A 16,592-nucleotide genomic window follows, 5' to 3' on the forward strand; every position below is an offset into this window, starting at 1 on the left:
CGCACCCAGGCTGCGGGGGGGCGGGGCTGGGAAGGGGGAAGCCGGCGCTGGAGGCTGGAACGAGGCTGGCGCGGCGCGGCGGACGCTCGCCCCCCGGGAAGCAGGCGGAGCACTCAGGCCGCAGCCCAGCCCCAAGCCACCTCCGGGCGCCTCAGCAGGGGAAGGGGCCGAGAGCAGTTCAGCCACGGAGCCTCCCTCGGGGTTACCTCATGCCGCCCCACAATGCCCTGCGCGGCGGGACCCCCAGACTCAGCCGCCTCCAGGCACACACGAGTTCGCAGGTGGCAGCCATCTTGGAAACGACACAGAAAGTCTGCCCGTCGCACGACGGGAGAGGTAGGATTGTTTCCGGGAGCGGACGCGCTGCCTCATGGGAAGTGTAGTCAGGGGGCTCAGTCACGTGGGCGAGGCGCGGAACCCGCGGAGCGCTCTGGGGGCTGTAGTTCGCGTCGAGGCGAGACGCTGCGGCCTTCGGCGGCTCGTGCACTGGGTGGAGCTGAGCGGGAGGCGGCTCGGATGACGTGGGCAGAATCTCCACATGGCGGCTGCCGGGGCGTTTGTTGCCATAGAAACCGGGATGTGGGCTCCTCCGTGCCCATGGGGAGCTGCTGCTAGTGGCCCAGGGGGCCGGGGCCGCCACACGTGCCTCCGTGTCACCGTGGGGGCTGCAAGGCACCAGCCCAGCCCAGCAGGGCCTGGCACAGCCTGGGTACAGAACACACAGCTACACCCCCGTGCCAGAGACACGTATGCACAAACAGCTACACGGGTACATGAGACATGCAAACCACACGCAGGTGTATGTGCATATATGTATAAATACCTATACACGCAGCCGCATAGGCTGCCCGTCCCCCCAGCTTGCCACGTCCGCAGTCCTCCGCCTACCTCCCAGCATTTCCCACCCGCTACCAAACCTGGGCGGGAGCGGGACCGTGGCACGCTCAGGAGGAGGCGGGACTGGGGATTTGGGGAAGGGGTTGGAATATTGGCAGGGAGGGGGAGAAGTTGGGATGGGGACTTCGGGGAAGAGGCAGGGAATCATGGAGGGGCAAGTGGGGGCAGGGGGAGGGAGGGGTTGAGCACCCACAGGAAAGAGGGGAAGTCAGCAAGTTGCAACTATGTACATCTGTACACGTATAAATATCCTCGTATTCCCATTGCACGTCATACACACATGCACACGTAGACGTATAAGTGTATACATATTTAATGCTGACGGACTCCGAGCATTGGCAGGTGGGCTCAAGCATGGGATCTCAGTGCATGAGCTGAAAACCAACTGACTGTTAGCTAAGACTGTAGAGCAGACTCATTTTCTCTCTCTCTCTAAGTGGTCTTGGTGCCGCTAGATGAGACACAACACCACATCCAGGGCCGGATTAATTTTTTGTGGGCCTGGCACCAAACATATTTGAGGCCCCCACGGGGAATGAAGGGGCCGGGGCAAGAGCACAGCAGGCAGGGTGGCTTTGATTTAAATGATGATTTAAATCTCTAGTCAGGAGGACTCGATTTAATCATGGTTTTCTACGTAAAAGTGCATTTTTGTTGGTTGTTATAACCGTAATACATATTCTTCACAACTCAGAGATAGATGTAGGTTTCATTTTTAGAAGGTACACGCTATACATTTTTAAACAGTGATTTATTTTGAAAACTTTTCAGATGAGTTTTACAGCTATATCAGAAAATGAATGAGTGTTTGGTTATTTCATTTACCAAAGGTAGTTGAAGCAGATATTTATGAAGTCATTAGGATGTGAACTATCTCCAACTATCTCCAGGTTAATCATTAATATTTGGAGGATTTTCTTGCCATGCTGTATTAGGAGGAGAACATCACCAGACAGACGTTTAAATTGTTTTATTTAACTAAAACAACAACATTAAGTATTCTGGATTTTTTTCTTCAAAGGCAAACATAATATTTTAACAAAAAAGCATATGTTCCCTTGCTTCTCACATTTATCTCCAGACTTCTTCTCCTTGTCCAGATCTATTCCACCCCCAACAATCTTCTATTCATTGAACTTTTTGAAACTTTTCACTTTTAGAGAGAGGTAAGGGATTGACTGTGTATACAAATTTGCAGAGAGACAATAGCATTGAAGTCTATTTCTCCCTTTTATTTATTTATGTGTTTGTTTGTTTATTTAAAAACATTTTTGCTCTTAACAAACATGTTAGCTCTGGAGAGACAAATCCAGAATCTGAGAACTGCAAAACTAAGCATCTCTGATGGTACCTTCTAGACTGAGATAGAAAGATTAACCTAAATAATCTATACAGAAGCCTGTGGAATCCCATAAAATCAGGTCCTCAATCCGTGAACTGTTGGAACTCATTTATAAAACTTTTCTTAAACATTATATGAATATATTGTCTCATACTATAGAATTAGACTTTATAAACCCTATTCCATGATGAGACATAATGTATGTTAATTAAAACTATGTTTAGATAGGTTTTTTCCTCAAAACATTTTATCAAAAAAAAATCAGATTTTTTGATTTTTTTTAAAAAAATCATTGATTTTTATCCACCCTGACAGTGGTGCATGGTGGGGGGAGGGGAAGGATTGGTCCCCAGCTGGAGCGAGGCAGGGGCCAGGGGCAAGATGAGCTCAGTGGGGCATTGGTGGGAGGATTAGTCCCTGCTGACCGGAGCAAGGCAGGGGCTGGGGGCAAAAGCATAGTGGGGTGGGAGCTAGGGTTGGTCCCTGCACCAAGGAAGGGGCTGGGGGTAAACAGCAAGCACAGCAGGGCTGGGGAGGGGGTAAACAGGATCCCACCCACCCCTGCCCACATAAAGTGGGTACCTACCTTCTCCCAGGTTCTAGCCCATTCTCTTCATCTCTCTCTGCACTGAGCTGCCCCTCCTCCAGTGTGACAAAGTGGGAATATTCTTAATGTTTTCTCTGAATACTGTGTGTGCCTCAGTTTCCCCTATGCATTTCTTAAGTATCTAGGTGGTGGGATAAGGATATGTGATTGTTGCACAGCCCTAGACAAGTGTGATGCTGTCTGCACAGAGAATGTCTGACAGGGGTGCAGAGTCTGGTCAGGAGTTAGAGTGCGGGAAGGGGCTCAGAGTTGGGGCAGGAGGATGGGGTGTGGAGTGCTTACCTGGGACAGCCCCTGTTTGGTGCGAGGGTTGCAGGTGGGAATATGTGTGTGTGCAGGACTCCCATTTGGCCACTCAGGATGGGGGTGGGTATGTGTGTAGTGGTGCAGGAGTCAGAGCGGGGGATGTGGGGGAGGGTTCAGGAGTCAGGGCAGGAGGCTGGGAGGTGTGAGGGGGGTGCAGGAGTCAGGGCTGGGGGTGTGGGCTGGGGTCGTGTAGGTGCTCCCAGCCCTCTGCCCTGAGTGGCTCATGGCAGGGGGCTGGAGGGGGTATGCCCCAATTCCACCCCTTTCCCCAAGACCCCGCCTCTGCCTCCTCCCCTAACCAGCGAGGGCACTGCAGCCCTGCTCCTCCCCCTCCCTCGCGCCGGCAAACAGCTGTTTGGCAGCGGGGGAAGTGCTGGGAAGGGAAGGGGTGGGAACACGGCACGCTCGGGGAGGAGGTGGGGGAGTAGCTTGGCTGCCTCCAGAGCCTGCCCTGCTGCAGCAGGAGCCCGCAGGACCAAGCTTCTGCCTGCTGCCCTTGCAGGAGGGGGTAGGGGGTGGAGAAGAGGGGGTGAGGCCTGGGCCCCTTTGGAGCGTGGGCCTGGCGCCAGTGGCGCCATGGTAAACCAGTCCTTCACCCAGGTGTGCGGGTTACATATGCACACTAATACATGTTATATGTGAATGTATGGATATGTACACGCACTACATACTTGCCTACACACACACATACTGGGCCATGTGCTGGCTGCTGCCCTTTGCAGGTGGTGGGAACACACCTGAAATGCCCGGTGAATGTGGGAGGGACATGGCTCATTTACCTGGGAGGGCTGCTCCTCTCACTATGGTGCAAAATGGCGCATGGCACACAGTCCACATGCTTCCATCACAGGGAAGGACCCTTGCATGGTCACTGCTGCAGTATGGATGGAGGCTTGGCACTTGGGCCCAGAAGATGTAGGCAGGGCCGGCACTTTCATTTAGGCGACTTAGACAGTCGCCTAGGGAGCCAGCATTATGGTGGGGGGGGGCAGCATTTTGCCAGGGGGGCGGCAGGCGGCTCTGGTGGAGCTGCCGCAGTCGTGCCTGCGGAGGTCTGCTGGTCTTGAGGCTCCGGTGGACCTGCCACAGGCATTTCTGCAGACGGTCAGGACCAGCGGACCCTCCGCGGGAATGCCTGCAGCAGCTCCACCGAAGCCGTGAGACCCGTGCGCGGGATGGCGAAATGGCCCGGTGCCTAGGGTGCCAGAAACCCTGGTGCCAGTCCTGGATGTAGGAAACATAAAAGGTTTGGAGAGATCCCTGGTGAGGGGTTCAGGTTGTAGCCCATTAAGACCCCCAGTGATTTCTGAGCATTGTACTCCAGTAAAGCCATATGGCAAACAACCCCTAGAGACCTGTGATCTCCATGAGCTACCAGTGCACCTCTGAGGCTGGCAATAGTGTTACCAAGTCTCCTGATTTATTTATGAGTTTTGTGATTTAAAAAAAAAAAAGTTTTTCATTAAGCCCAGCTCTTGATCCAGAGATATGATTACGTAGGAATCTCAGCTTTCACGGTTTTGTTTGGTTTTTTAAAGTAAGATTCTAGCCCTCATGAGTGTGGAGAAAAACTGGAACATGTGTCCCAGTGCACCCTAAAGACTCAAAAAGAACCCAACATGTATTTTTTAAATCTCATTATTTTTAGCCCTATCTCATTATTGAGGTCTGACTTGTAATTTTTGAATGATTACAGTGACAATACTGAGGTGCTGTTATAGCTGCCAGCCTGAGATGGTTGTATCAGCCATGCTTTGGTTCATGGGTATACATGTGGTGCATGTGCTCACTCACATCATTAAATCCCTTTGGGCAACCTACTGACTCAGCAATGCATTAGATTACAAATCCCTACTTGGGGTACCTAGAATAGAGCCAGCAGGCAATGAGGATAGTGCATTACACATCACCACATACCCCAGGGCTGACTTAAGCCCTCCATTCCTTCTTGGTTGGGCTGCCTAGCAGAGGAGCAGCAGTTAAAACAGTTGCAGCATTCACTTTTGAGTGGCAGAGGTGTTTCTCACTCTTGGGAACACTTTGCAGAGAAATGTAACATTTTGGGGGAAGAAAGGTACTGTTATATTTCACACAACCATGAGTTACATAGGGTGACTGTGACCAAAAGCACCCCATAGTCACACCCTCACGCTACTGTAATAATCTTTGTACAAAATGTGCTTGTGAGGTATCGTTTGAAAACTAATAACTTGCTGGTCAATAACATCCTGGTGAAATGTGTGTAGCAGCATTATATGGAAAGTTATGAAATCCCCCTGTATATGGTATTAACACACATTCAAAACCACACAGCCCTGCCTAGGCAAAGGTTGTTAAACAGGTCTATCCTAAACAGAAGAATGTGTGTTTTACTTCAATTTACATATCAATAGTAAAGTGGGTCCTCAAGATAGCAGGGAGAGGAATTGACAGAAGATGAAGCAAATTTACATTTCTGCAAACACAGGTGGAAGAAAGATGCCTCCTTCACCACCCTACTCCATATTGCCTCCTTTACTGTTTGAATAATCTTTACTTTGAGGGATAATCTTCAGAAGAATCCACTTCATAGGTTCACTAGACTATAAAAGAAAGGAGCAGAGAACCCCAAGTGATCTCTCTTTTTCACCTAAGAAAACAAAGGCACCAATAACCTTGGGCCCTGGGGAGAGATCCTTACCAAGGAAAGGGTCAGTCGCCATTTTGCTGGAAGACTGTGCGTGAGAGAGGTGATCTTGAACAAAGCCTTGCTAGATTAAGTCTTAGACTTGTAGATGCGTGTTTTCACTTGTATTTGCTTATAACCGTTTCTAAGTTTCTCTCTCATACTTGAATTCACTTAAAATCCTATCTTCTTTTGTTAATAAACCTGTTTTACCTGAAGGCCCTCTGAACTCACATTGCAGGATCACGGCCTAAGTCATTATCAGAAATGCAGAATTTCATTTTTAAAAAAATATATATATCTGATTTTGATCTCATGGGCAGTTCACAGGCAATTATTTTGTCTGGTTTAGTTTGTGCACATAAAATGCAACAAGCAATTGAAAGTAAGCCCAAGGTGTATAGTGTATATGTGCACTTGTGAGAAAGAATTAAACCTTCACACACAATTAAAATTTATCAGCTGCATATAATTTCACAGTTGTGGATGCTTTATTCACAGCCCACAGATTGAAAACAATATCTAGAATATGTAATACAGGAGTCCAGTGTACTCTCTCCAGCTGCAGAGTGTGGTTTTGGAGGGGGCATGTTGCTTTATTTGCTGGTAAACAGAGAAAATTGATGGCATGGGGTGAAAATTGATGCCCACATTCCCATCTTTCTCAGGAACAAAGTAAAAACCCTCTCAGGGGGAAGAGAGCGATTTGGTAAATTATCAATGGCAGTAGGGGCTAAGTCTGTAAAACAGGTACCATTTTCTTGGATAAGATGAAGTGATTTTCTCCCTACATTTTACGATTAAAGAGTGCAGTGGAGCCCATAGTTTGAACCCACATGATTTCCAGTTTCCTTTATGGGATTAGGATTTTTCCTTTTTCGGTCCCCCTAGAGGGACAGGGTGGTGGTGTATTCCCACACCCTAGTACGTGTAGCTGGCAGTGAAAAGGGACTGTTTCGCAGCTGCATCACTCTTTCCAGAGACAATATATTGTCCTTTGGATGCTAACCCATTAATCTGAAAAAAACAAAATAGAGGGAGAAACAGTTAGTTACCAGAGGAGAGTAAAATAAAAAACATGGAGAAGTAAAGAGCACAAGGAAATAGGGAGTGCTTCTGTGAATTGCCAAACAAAGTTTACAAGGGAGATTGGAGAATTTCGGAAGCACATAAGATAAAGACTGTTATACTTCTAAGGCAGAATGCTAGTGATCAAAAGTTATTGCTATCTGATAGCTGTATGTTGGCCTATAGACAATGAGCTAACCATCTCAAACAAATTTACCCATATTGTAAAAATGGCCACAGAAATTACCTTTAATTAGCATCCTAGTCAGCAGTCTCAGCAAAGAGACTGAAGATCGATTGGGTAAGGAGAATAAACCACCCATTTATTCTTACAGATGTCTCCAGAGTAGATTTGCGGACTATTATTGGGGCTTTGAAGGGAAGCTTGCACTGCAGGTTCCTGTGTTAGACCTGTTGGGGGGCAGAGGGGGGCTGTCATCCTTGGATGAACATGAAACACAAGGATGGAGCAAAGCAACAGGAATCTTTAAAACTTGGGGAACATGTCCCCATATATCACACCATGTGTTGTACAGTGTTTCTCTGAAGTAGGGTGAATGTTCTTTTAAAGACCTGGACTTAGAACTGGAGGGTCTGGCATCGGCTGAGTCATGATGATGAAGTGAAGGTCCCGTACCTGTGCCCGTTTGCAAAATGCCTCCTGCGTAGCCTTCTTGTTCTCAGGTTTGCCAACCCATGCAGCAAGTGCTGATGCCTGCAGAGCCCGTCCATATGAGAAGGTCAGCTTCCAGGGTTTGGGCAAAGGGCACTGGTTGATGGCACTGAGGTTGAGAGAAGCTTCTTCTTCACTTTGGCCTCCAGACAGGAAGCAGATTCCTGTGGGAGGAAAAAAAAAGATGTCGAAAACTCCTTCAAAACGTTCCTGCTCACAAAACATCACCTATCGTGTTCCAGAAGTTGCAGAGAGGGCTGCAAAGTGTTTTGTGGGAGGAAAAAAAAAGATGTCGAAAACTCCTTCAAAACGTTCCTGCTCACAAAACATCACCTATCGTGTTCCAGAAGTTGCAGAGAGGGCTGCAAAGTGTTTTGTGGGAGGAAAAAAAAAGAAGTTATAAGTTTAGAGACCACTGATTCACTCTGATGTCCTGAGATGAAGCAGAATCTTGTAGTGGAGGCAGCAGGAACATAAAGAATCACATATCACAAATCACGGTTTTCCCAAAGAAGGCATTTAGGAGAGACTGAAGTGAAATAGATCAACTGTATATCCATAGATATTGTATCCTATCAGTCCTCAGTGAGATTGCATATGATGCCCAGTCAAATCTACCACTGGTGTCTGCTATTCGGTCCATAACTGGAGATGCAACAAATTCTCTTAAAATCTTTCAGTGCAACAACCACACAACCCAGCCCCCTGGGAACAGAACAGGTCATTAAATGGAAGCAAATGGAGACATATATTTTAAACTAAACAGGGGAGACATTGTGGTCTGACCCCTCCCCCCAAGGTCTTACTGCACCTCAGTACATGAGACTTGATGGTTTCAGATCACGATAGGTCCTACAAGTGACCCCAATAAGCGTTTGAGGCACTTGGATGGATGATCCTTGAATATGCATGGAGAAGCAATGGATAGTAATGAATGAGTTACCAGGAACAGCAGCAGGAACAGTGCGATGGAGGGCAGTGACTGTTGCCATGGCTACCTCCTCAGGGGTGTACTTCTTGGGGCAGGAATGCCCAGCAGTCACCATATTGGGTTTGAGTAGTGTTCCTTCCAAGTAGACATGATGATCATTCAGGGCTTTGTAGACAGCAGCCAGGACCTGGGAAACAATGAGAACAGGAGGATCATTCAATGCTTATTCATGTTCGCTCAGTGCTGGGCTTCACTCCCATACTGATTCACCAGAGTGACCCAGGCCTCCAAAACTGCTGGAGGGGGACAACCTATTTCTGGGGTGAAAGTGGAATTCACTGTCCACGTTTTATCCAGGCTGGACTTCAGCCCCCCTTCCATCACTTTACCAAGAAGCCCACCAAACCTGCTATGGAGAAGTATTTGTCCCCAGAGATGATAAAGGAATTCATTCTCCATAGTCATGGAATTCTTGGCTTTAGCCCCTCAAACCTACCTTACTCTGGAATGGGAAAGTTACAAAATATGGAATGGCACTGGAAACCTGGATGATACCTCTTCTCTTAGAAGAGTGAGCTCTTCTCAGCAGGGAAACAGGATGGCCTCGTGGCTAGTGCACAATTCCCACCTCTGCCACTTACTTACTGTATGACCTTGGGCAACTCACCTAACCTTTCAGTGCCTCCTTCCCTCCCCCACCCCACCATCCATCTGTAAAATGGAGATAAGAAAGTGTTTTGACTCTGTTTAAGAGCTAAGTATTATTATTATGATGCTGATTGATGAAAATGGGACTTGTCTGGTAGGTAAGAATCTTACCTTCTCTGTAACATACTGACAGCGCTGGAGGTCATGGTCTCCATCGGGTAGCACCTCCGGTTCTACAATGGGCACCAACCCATGCTAAGAATGGAAAAACAGAAGTCACTGGAGGTCTGGACAAGAGACTGCCCTATAAGGTGACCAGATGTCCCAATTTTATAGGGACATCCCGCTTTTGGGGTCTTTTTTCTTATATAGGGCTCCTGTTACCCCCGCCCTGAGTCCCGATTTTTCACACTTGCTGTCTGGTCACCCTACTGTCCTAGCAGAGATAGCCTGAGAAAGGGGCAGTAAAGCAAAGAGAACTACCAGAAAAGAGAAGATACCAACAGACTCTCTCAGCATGACAGACAAAGAGGCCTCCTCTCAAACACATGGGAATTATTTCAAAAGAGAGTAGGAAAGGGCACAACTTATTCCCACATCACAGGAAGGGAGGGAACTATTTCACACACACATTGAGAGTTTATACCTGCTGGCAGATGCTGGCATAGCGTGCCAGCGTGTTGGCATTCTCCTGGATGGCTAGAGTGGAGGGAGTTGTGTCTGTGATCTTCAGCACAGCACGCCACTTGCCAAAATCAGCACCATCCTTCTTATACTGGGCGCAGCGCTCAGCGAGTCCATCCAGCCCTGCCAGTATTAAAGGGAAAAGAAGATGCCTTATTTAGTGCCTCCAGATTTATGTGGTTGGGCTGAACTTTGTGTCCTCTACGCAACCCTGTGGAGGTGGGGATACAGGGCCAGTGTGGGGGTGGGGGTGGCCTGTGGCTCCTGCCTTCTCCTGGAGACTGCTATCCTGTGGTCCTTGTGCAGACTACCCAAGGGGCATGCAAAATGTCTCCACTCTGTGCATGGCCAATGCAGTAGCTGCTCACAGTATGGGCCTCAGGGAATGGGGTTCCCTAAACTGACAGAGCTAGGATGGAACTAGGGAAACCCTGGGTATAATCAGTGATTAGCAAAGCCTCTGGGACAGTAATAATGTAGGACCCATAATGTTAAGAAACAGGAACTGCTGCACAAGGTCAGAGGATTAGTATAGAAAATCTGATATCCTGATTCTGACTGTAAAACCTGATACCTCAGGGGGAAATGACCACTACTCCCATCTAATTCCACCCCCCAAAATACACATGAACAACCATATAATGTTAACTTGGTGGAGGGGATGAGGGGATAAATCCTTTCTGATCCCAGTTGGTGATCACTTTATGCCTTGAAGCAAGACAAAGAGCTCTTGTGGCTTACTACCCTTCTGCCTACTTATTACCTTGCAGCCACTGGTGCTGCTGGCAGTGCTTATCAGGCCAAAAGGGATGTTTCTGGGCAAGGGGAGGCCACTCCCTGCATGCTGGCTGGTATCTGGAGGGCTGTGGTGGTGGTGAAGTGCATTATGCCTAAGTGTCTAAGTGTGGAGCAAGGTGTGCAAATGAGCACATTCCCCCCCCCCCCCCATGCCTTTGGAGGTACTATGTCGCTCCTGCCCTCTGCAAGCACGATGCTTCCAGCCACTGCTGCTTGTGTTGTGCACCTGCTTCTCCCTGCCCCACAGGGCTTTCACTTTGAGAACCACAGCCAAGCCCTACTCCAGTCAGTTAAATCTCTCCTTGTCAGGAAATGCAGCCCCATTCTTGATGGCTTAGAGGAAATGTCTCACCTTGAATGGTGATTTCTCCATTTGTTCCTGCCAGCGGGGCTGTTCCTTTATCTAGCTACAGAAGTACATGGAAAGGAAGATGTGTTAACAATTAACAGATCAGTATAATTTCTGCCACTGTAACCCAGAGCTAGTACAGACTCCTCAGCCTTTGCCAGCAGGAGTCACTGTAACAAATGGTGCAGGACCTCGGTGGGCAGAGTAAGAGACAGAAAACAAGGGCTGGGGAATGGGGAAAACACAGGCGAGAACAATGCATGACAATGAACAGAGCATTGGGAGTGGGAAGCAGAATTGTTGGCAGGAACAACACAAGAACTCTAGGAGTTGGGGATAGTCACTGGAGAGGATGGACTCAAGAGTCTTGAGGACAATGGGATGGAAGGGTGAAGCAAGAGCTCAAGGGGGTGGGGGATTTGCTGAATAAAACAGGTCAGGATCAGTGGCTGTAGCTGTGGAGCATTGGCTGCAGGGGTAATGCAGAGAATGGTGCCAGAATGACAAAAGAGCATTGCTTATCAGCGAGATCCCTGCCTGGGCACAGTTCACACTGGGAAGGGCTCTGGGGCTATTATGCCAGCAGGCCCTTGGAGATATTCACCTTTATTCCCACCACAATGCCTTTGTCTTTGATGACCTCTGGGAATGGCTTTCCACTGCTGTCCTTCTGATAGAGGGTCTCATGGAAAAAGATCACGCCCCCAATGCTCTGATTGATGGAGGCATCCGAAGAGAAGAGGATCTCTCGGAAGGCGCGGCGATTTTCCTCTGTGTTCTCCACCTTGATCCTCTGCAGTCTGTTCCCCATAGTACCTGGCAAGAGGGGCCAAAGGTCAGAGAACACGATATTGGGTATGATTGTCCTTTCACTTATCTTGTATAATTGCAAGGATGGAGTAACTGAGAATTAGGCCTTCTGTGTCTGTGCAGACCTGGGCTAATTTCCTCAGCCCATGCCCTTATAGTTCTGTCTATGGACCCCAACCCTGCCCTGATGGACCGCTCGCTCCTGAAGAAAGCTGGGGATTCATTTATTCCTGCCTGGTATCTCAAATTATTTCAAAAGCAAAATGGCTTGAAGGACACTAAGAAATATCAATAACTGTTCAACTCACCCACAGACTCATCTGCAGCCAAGATCCCCTTCCCTGGAGCCACAATCCGCTGAGCTATGTCAGACAGGGCCTTCTTCTGCTCCGGAGTCAGCGCAGGAAACTGGTGGGTCATGATGGCTATTCTGGAGGAGACACATAGAGACCCATTGTTCCAAGCTGAGTTATGCTGTGGATAGTGTTTGTAAAATCACATTGATTGGATACAAACACAACAATCACATGTATCTCCTTCTGATGGGAGTGAGGTTCTCTATATTCTTACATGTTTCAGAGTAGCAGCCAGGTTAGTCTGTATCCGCAAAAAGAACAGGAGTACTTGTGGCACCTTAGAGACTAACAAATTTATTTCAGCATAAGCTTTCGTGGGCTACAGCTCACTTCTTCGGATGCATAGAATGGAACACACAGACAGGAGATATTTATACATACAGAGAACGTGAAAAGGTGGAAGTATGCATACCAACTGGAAGAGTCCAGTCAACTGAGATGAGCTATTGTCAGCAGGAGAAAAAAAACCCTTTGAAGTGATGATTGAGATGACCCATAGAAGGTGTGAGGAGAACTTAACATAGGGAAATAGATTCAATTAGTGTAATGACCCAACCATTCCCAGTCTCTGTTTAAACCTAAGTTAATTGTATCTAATTTGCATATTAATTTGAGTTCAGCAGTCTCTCTTTGGAGTCTGTTTTTGAAGTTTTTTTGTTTCTAAATTGCCACCTTCAAGTCTGTCACTGAGTGGTTAGAGAGGTTGAAGTGTTCTCCCACTGGTTTTGAATGTTATGATTCCTAATGTCAGATTTGTGTCCATTTATTCTTTTGCTTAGAGACTGTCCGGTTTGGCCAATGTACATGGCAGAGGGGCATTGCTGGCACAGTGTGGATTTATGTATATAACTGGACATGCTCAGAGCCTAAAGGGAGTTCAGTAAATAGGCTTGGAAGGATTAGATTTTTATTAATCAGTAAATGTCAATTTCACTGGACACACAGAAACTGAGAAAAAGATATTTCCAGCCATAATAATCAAAATTTACAGATTGACAAAGCAAGAAAAATGCTTCTTGAGAGCTTCAGAGTTTGATTTAAGGATACTTATTTTGCATATTTTGACGTGATATTGACAATTCATGTTACAGCTATAAAGCTTTAACTTTTTGAATCTCAACATCTACAGTCATTAAATAATTCTGACCCATCCCCTTCATAATTTCCCACAACTGAAAATGTAAATTGATACAGTAAAATAAAATAATCTTTTAAAATAAATGTTGATATTATCACTCAAAATTTGAAGAAGGAAAAAAAAAAAGAATTCTGCCAAGCCTGTAGTTAAATCATTAAAATCTGGGACAAAGTAACACATTAATTGCTGACTGGCAAAGTTCTTTGTAAAGCAGATTAGATACTTTGCTCCTAAATAACTAAGAGTTCTCTCTTATCTCCCACATGGTACACTGTCTGCTAACAAACCCTTCCTCCTCTTCCTTCACCTGCCTTATAGGTATTTGCTTGTATGGCTCAATGCTTTCTCACCCCTTCTTTCCTGCTGTGTGTCTATAATTTGTATGCCTGGGGGTCCTCTCAGAACTGCATGAGATGTTAACTGTTTCATGGGAAAGCAAATCAAATGTGAGATGAATTAATCCTACTCTATACAAGATCTTGGACTGCAAATGGATCTTAATCCATTCCTGTTTTATCAGGCTGTGGCTGAGATTCACAAGCTGAAAATTTCACCTGAGTGAGAGTCAGATTCTGTCTTTTGCTGAGGCTGGTGTATGATCTTATTAAGATTTCGATAAGGAAGGCGAACATACCTGACAGCTTGGGTTTGTTCTTTGGGTGGACAATGAGAAGTATATCTGTCCCAGAAAAAAATACTTCCTAGATGCCTTTATAGAGAAGTATGGTGGTATTCTACAGTAATGCTTACACTGTATAGCCCTGTGATCATACCTCTGAGATCCAGGTCCTTCCTCATGTATGTTATGGCCTCATCTATCTGTCATCCATCCTTTATAAAGGTCTTAAGAAGAAGAAAAGTCCCTGTTCTGATTGTTATTGTAATTATTTGTATTACAATCCTTGTAGCCCCAACGATTAAGTGCCCCACAAACAAATGCATACCGAGAGACAGTCCCTGACCATACAGCTTACATTCTAAACAGACAAGACAGGCACATTGTTGGAGGGGGTAACGCAGAAGCAGTGACTTGCCCACAGTCGAAGAGCAGGTCAGCGGCTAAGCCAGTAACAGACCCCACTTTCCTGACTCTAGGTCCAGTTCACTACTATCATAGGCTGGCAGGGCCTTTATGAGGAGTCAGACTCTGTCTTGCCTGTGACCTAGCACTTGTCCCCCAACTGATCCTGATCTAGTAGCTTAATTACCATTAGTGACCCCTGCTGTGAAAGGTCAAGGAGGAGGATGTAGAGATAGAACTGACTCAGAAGGAAGAGATAGGGAGTTCCTTCTCTCTAGGTAGGGTCTGGTGAAGGTAAAGAAGCCTCAGAGATGGAGTTATATTCTGTGGTGAGTGTCCTGGAAAAAGATCGGGTGAATGTTCCAGAGTAGGAACAAGGAGGGGGGAGGACCTAGAGAGAAGCCTGGGAACCAAAGAAGAGGCTGGGTTAACCACAGCCTACTGGGAAACAACACTAGGGGCTCAGAGGTAGGAAGTAGCCAGAGAAACAGCAGCAGTTGTGAATGGTGTAGTGGTGCTGAGTACACCCCAGGGCCTTGCCTCCCACAGCATGGGGCCAGAGTTAGAGCCGTTTGGGGGTGGGGTTAGAGAGCTAGGCTGGCAGGGCAATGCTGCAGATTAGGAATACACCACTAGAAGGAGCAGACTCATTTTAACAGTGTCCCTGCGCTGGAACCCAGAGCAGAACGTGCATCTGTGCTCCCTCATCAGCCCCAAGGAGCGGGTCTAGAAACCTCAACACAAGGATTGGTGAGCACAGGATGGGGCTGAGGTGTGAGCCCAAAGGATGGGTTGGGGAGTAACCTGTGAGGGGTGAAAGGATCTCTTGTTACCCTAGAAGGGGTCCGAACTAGACTTGACTTTGAAGGGCTAAGTCATGGCCACAAACAGGCCATTGCAGGTTCAAGGAAGTGATCAACAGGGGATGCAAGAAGTGAAGACTCCTGCAATGCCATGACATGATGACAGGGGGTGCTACTGTGGTGAGTGGAGCTGCTTGCATCTATCCGTTAGACATGTCGCCTCCTGCAATGCCATGACATGATGACAGGGGATGCCATTGTGGTGAGTGGAACTGCTTGCATCTACCCGTTAGACATGTCGCCTCCTGCAATGCCATGACATGATGACAGGGGATGCCATTGTGGTGAGTGGAACTGCTTGCATCTACCCGTTAGACATGTCGCCTCCTGCAATGCCATGACATGACGACAGGGGATGCCATTGTGGTGAGTGGAACTGCTTGCATCTACCCATTAGACATGTCGCCTCCTGTAATGCCATGACATGATGACAGGTGCTATTGTGGTGAATGGAGCTGCTTGCATCTACCCATTAGACATGTCGCCTCCCATTTAATTCTCTAATTTACATGCTTAGGCACTGATCCTTGAATCCCACTGTCGTCAATGGGACTCTGTGCAGACCAGCTTTTAGCATGCACTTGGGTGTCCTAAAATACTGCCTAAACAAGAGCTAGTGCTGATGAGTAATAGCTCAGAACGCTTCAGAAGCACTACTGCAAGCCTTAGGGCCAGTCTGGGGCACCCTTACTCAGGCTAACAAGCCGTAATTCACAGGAGCAGTCCCACACCCTTTAAGTGTTCCCTAAGGTGAGGGTTGTACAAGATGGTCCTTTGTGTTCCAGACCCTTACCACAGGATACTGCAGAATCCTCCCAGAGGAAAAGATCTATTTAGATTTTGTTCCCCACCATGTTCTGAGCTCTTGGAAAAGGGTCGGGATGTATATCTACGCCCTGTGCACATGGCAAGGTGGATACGGTAGGTGGAATCTCCCTGTTAAGAGTGGCAATGAGCTGGTGTAACAAGTGAGCAGTTAGCTCTCTGCAGTGCACAGCAATTGTATGGGAGACAGCTGTGAATGGCAGTATGGGATGGTGGTTTTGCTGGAAGTTAGAGCAAGGCATGGTGATTTCTATGTGCTCTGTATACCTGCTTAGCAATGATCCTTTAGCTGGGAAAATTCGAGAGCGATAACATAACACACACACCACCAGCCAATCAGAACCTCACTTTTGAGTTTCAACTTCTAAAGCCATACGCTGCCGCTGCCATAAACCAATGAGCCATCACATGCTTGTCCACAGCAAATGGCAACAGTAAACAAAGGAGTCTGATATCAAACGGAGATGAGTTGCAAGAGTAGATGAAAGTTCCCAGTTTTGCATAAATACCCCTTCAAAATGCTAAAGAATGGATGGATGCACAACGAAACCACACCAGGGAGCCTAGAAATGGTCATTTATTTTGGTGAATAGATTTAGTTATCTATTGCC

At 47.2% G+C, this 16,592-nt stretch overlaps 2 protein-coding genes across 2 annotated transcripts in view; both read right to left on the reverse strand.

Annotated features, from left to right (window-relative positions):
- Positions 1–344, reverse strand: part of MRPL50 (mitochondrial ribosomal protein L50) — a 1,718-nt gene extending 1,374 nt beyond the window's left edge. Inside the window, exon 1 of the mRNA XM_032770214.2 lies at positions 207–344. Coding sequence (XP_032626105.1) covers positions 207–292 — 86 coding nt within the window. The 5' untranslated portion in view covers positions 293–344. The remainder of the gene's footprint in view (positions 1–206) is intronic.
- A 6,114-nt stretch (positions 345–6,458) lies between these two features.
- On the reverse strand, positions 6,459–12,244 carry ALDOB (aldolase, fructose-bisphosphate B). Its single transcript, XM_032770213.2, has 8 exons — positions 12,087–12,244; positions 11,573–11,784; positions 10,972–11,026; positions 9,784–9,944; positions 9,309–9,392; positions 8,502–8,676; positions 7,523–7,722; positions 6,459–6,834 (listed from the first exon to the last, which is right to left on the reverse strand). The coding sequence occupies exons 1-8, from the start codon at positions 12,196–12,198 to the stop codon at positions 6,739–6,741; spliced, it is 1,095 nt and encodes a 364-aa protein (XP_032626104.1). The 5' UTR covers positions 12,199–12,244; the 3' UTR covers positions 6,459–6,738.
- Positions 12,245–16,592: the final 4,348 nt, after the last annotated feature.

This window comes from Chelonoidis abingdonii, chromosome 6 (assembly GCF_003597395.2).
Source record: "Chelonoidis abingdonii isolate Lonesome George chromosome 6, CheloAbing_2.0, whole genome shotgun sequence".
NCBI lineage: Eukaryota > Metazoa > Chordata > Testudines > Testudinidae > Chelonoidis > Chelonoidis abingdonii.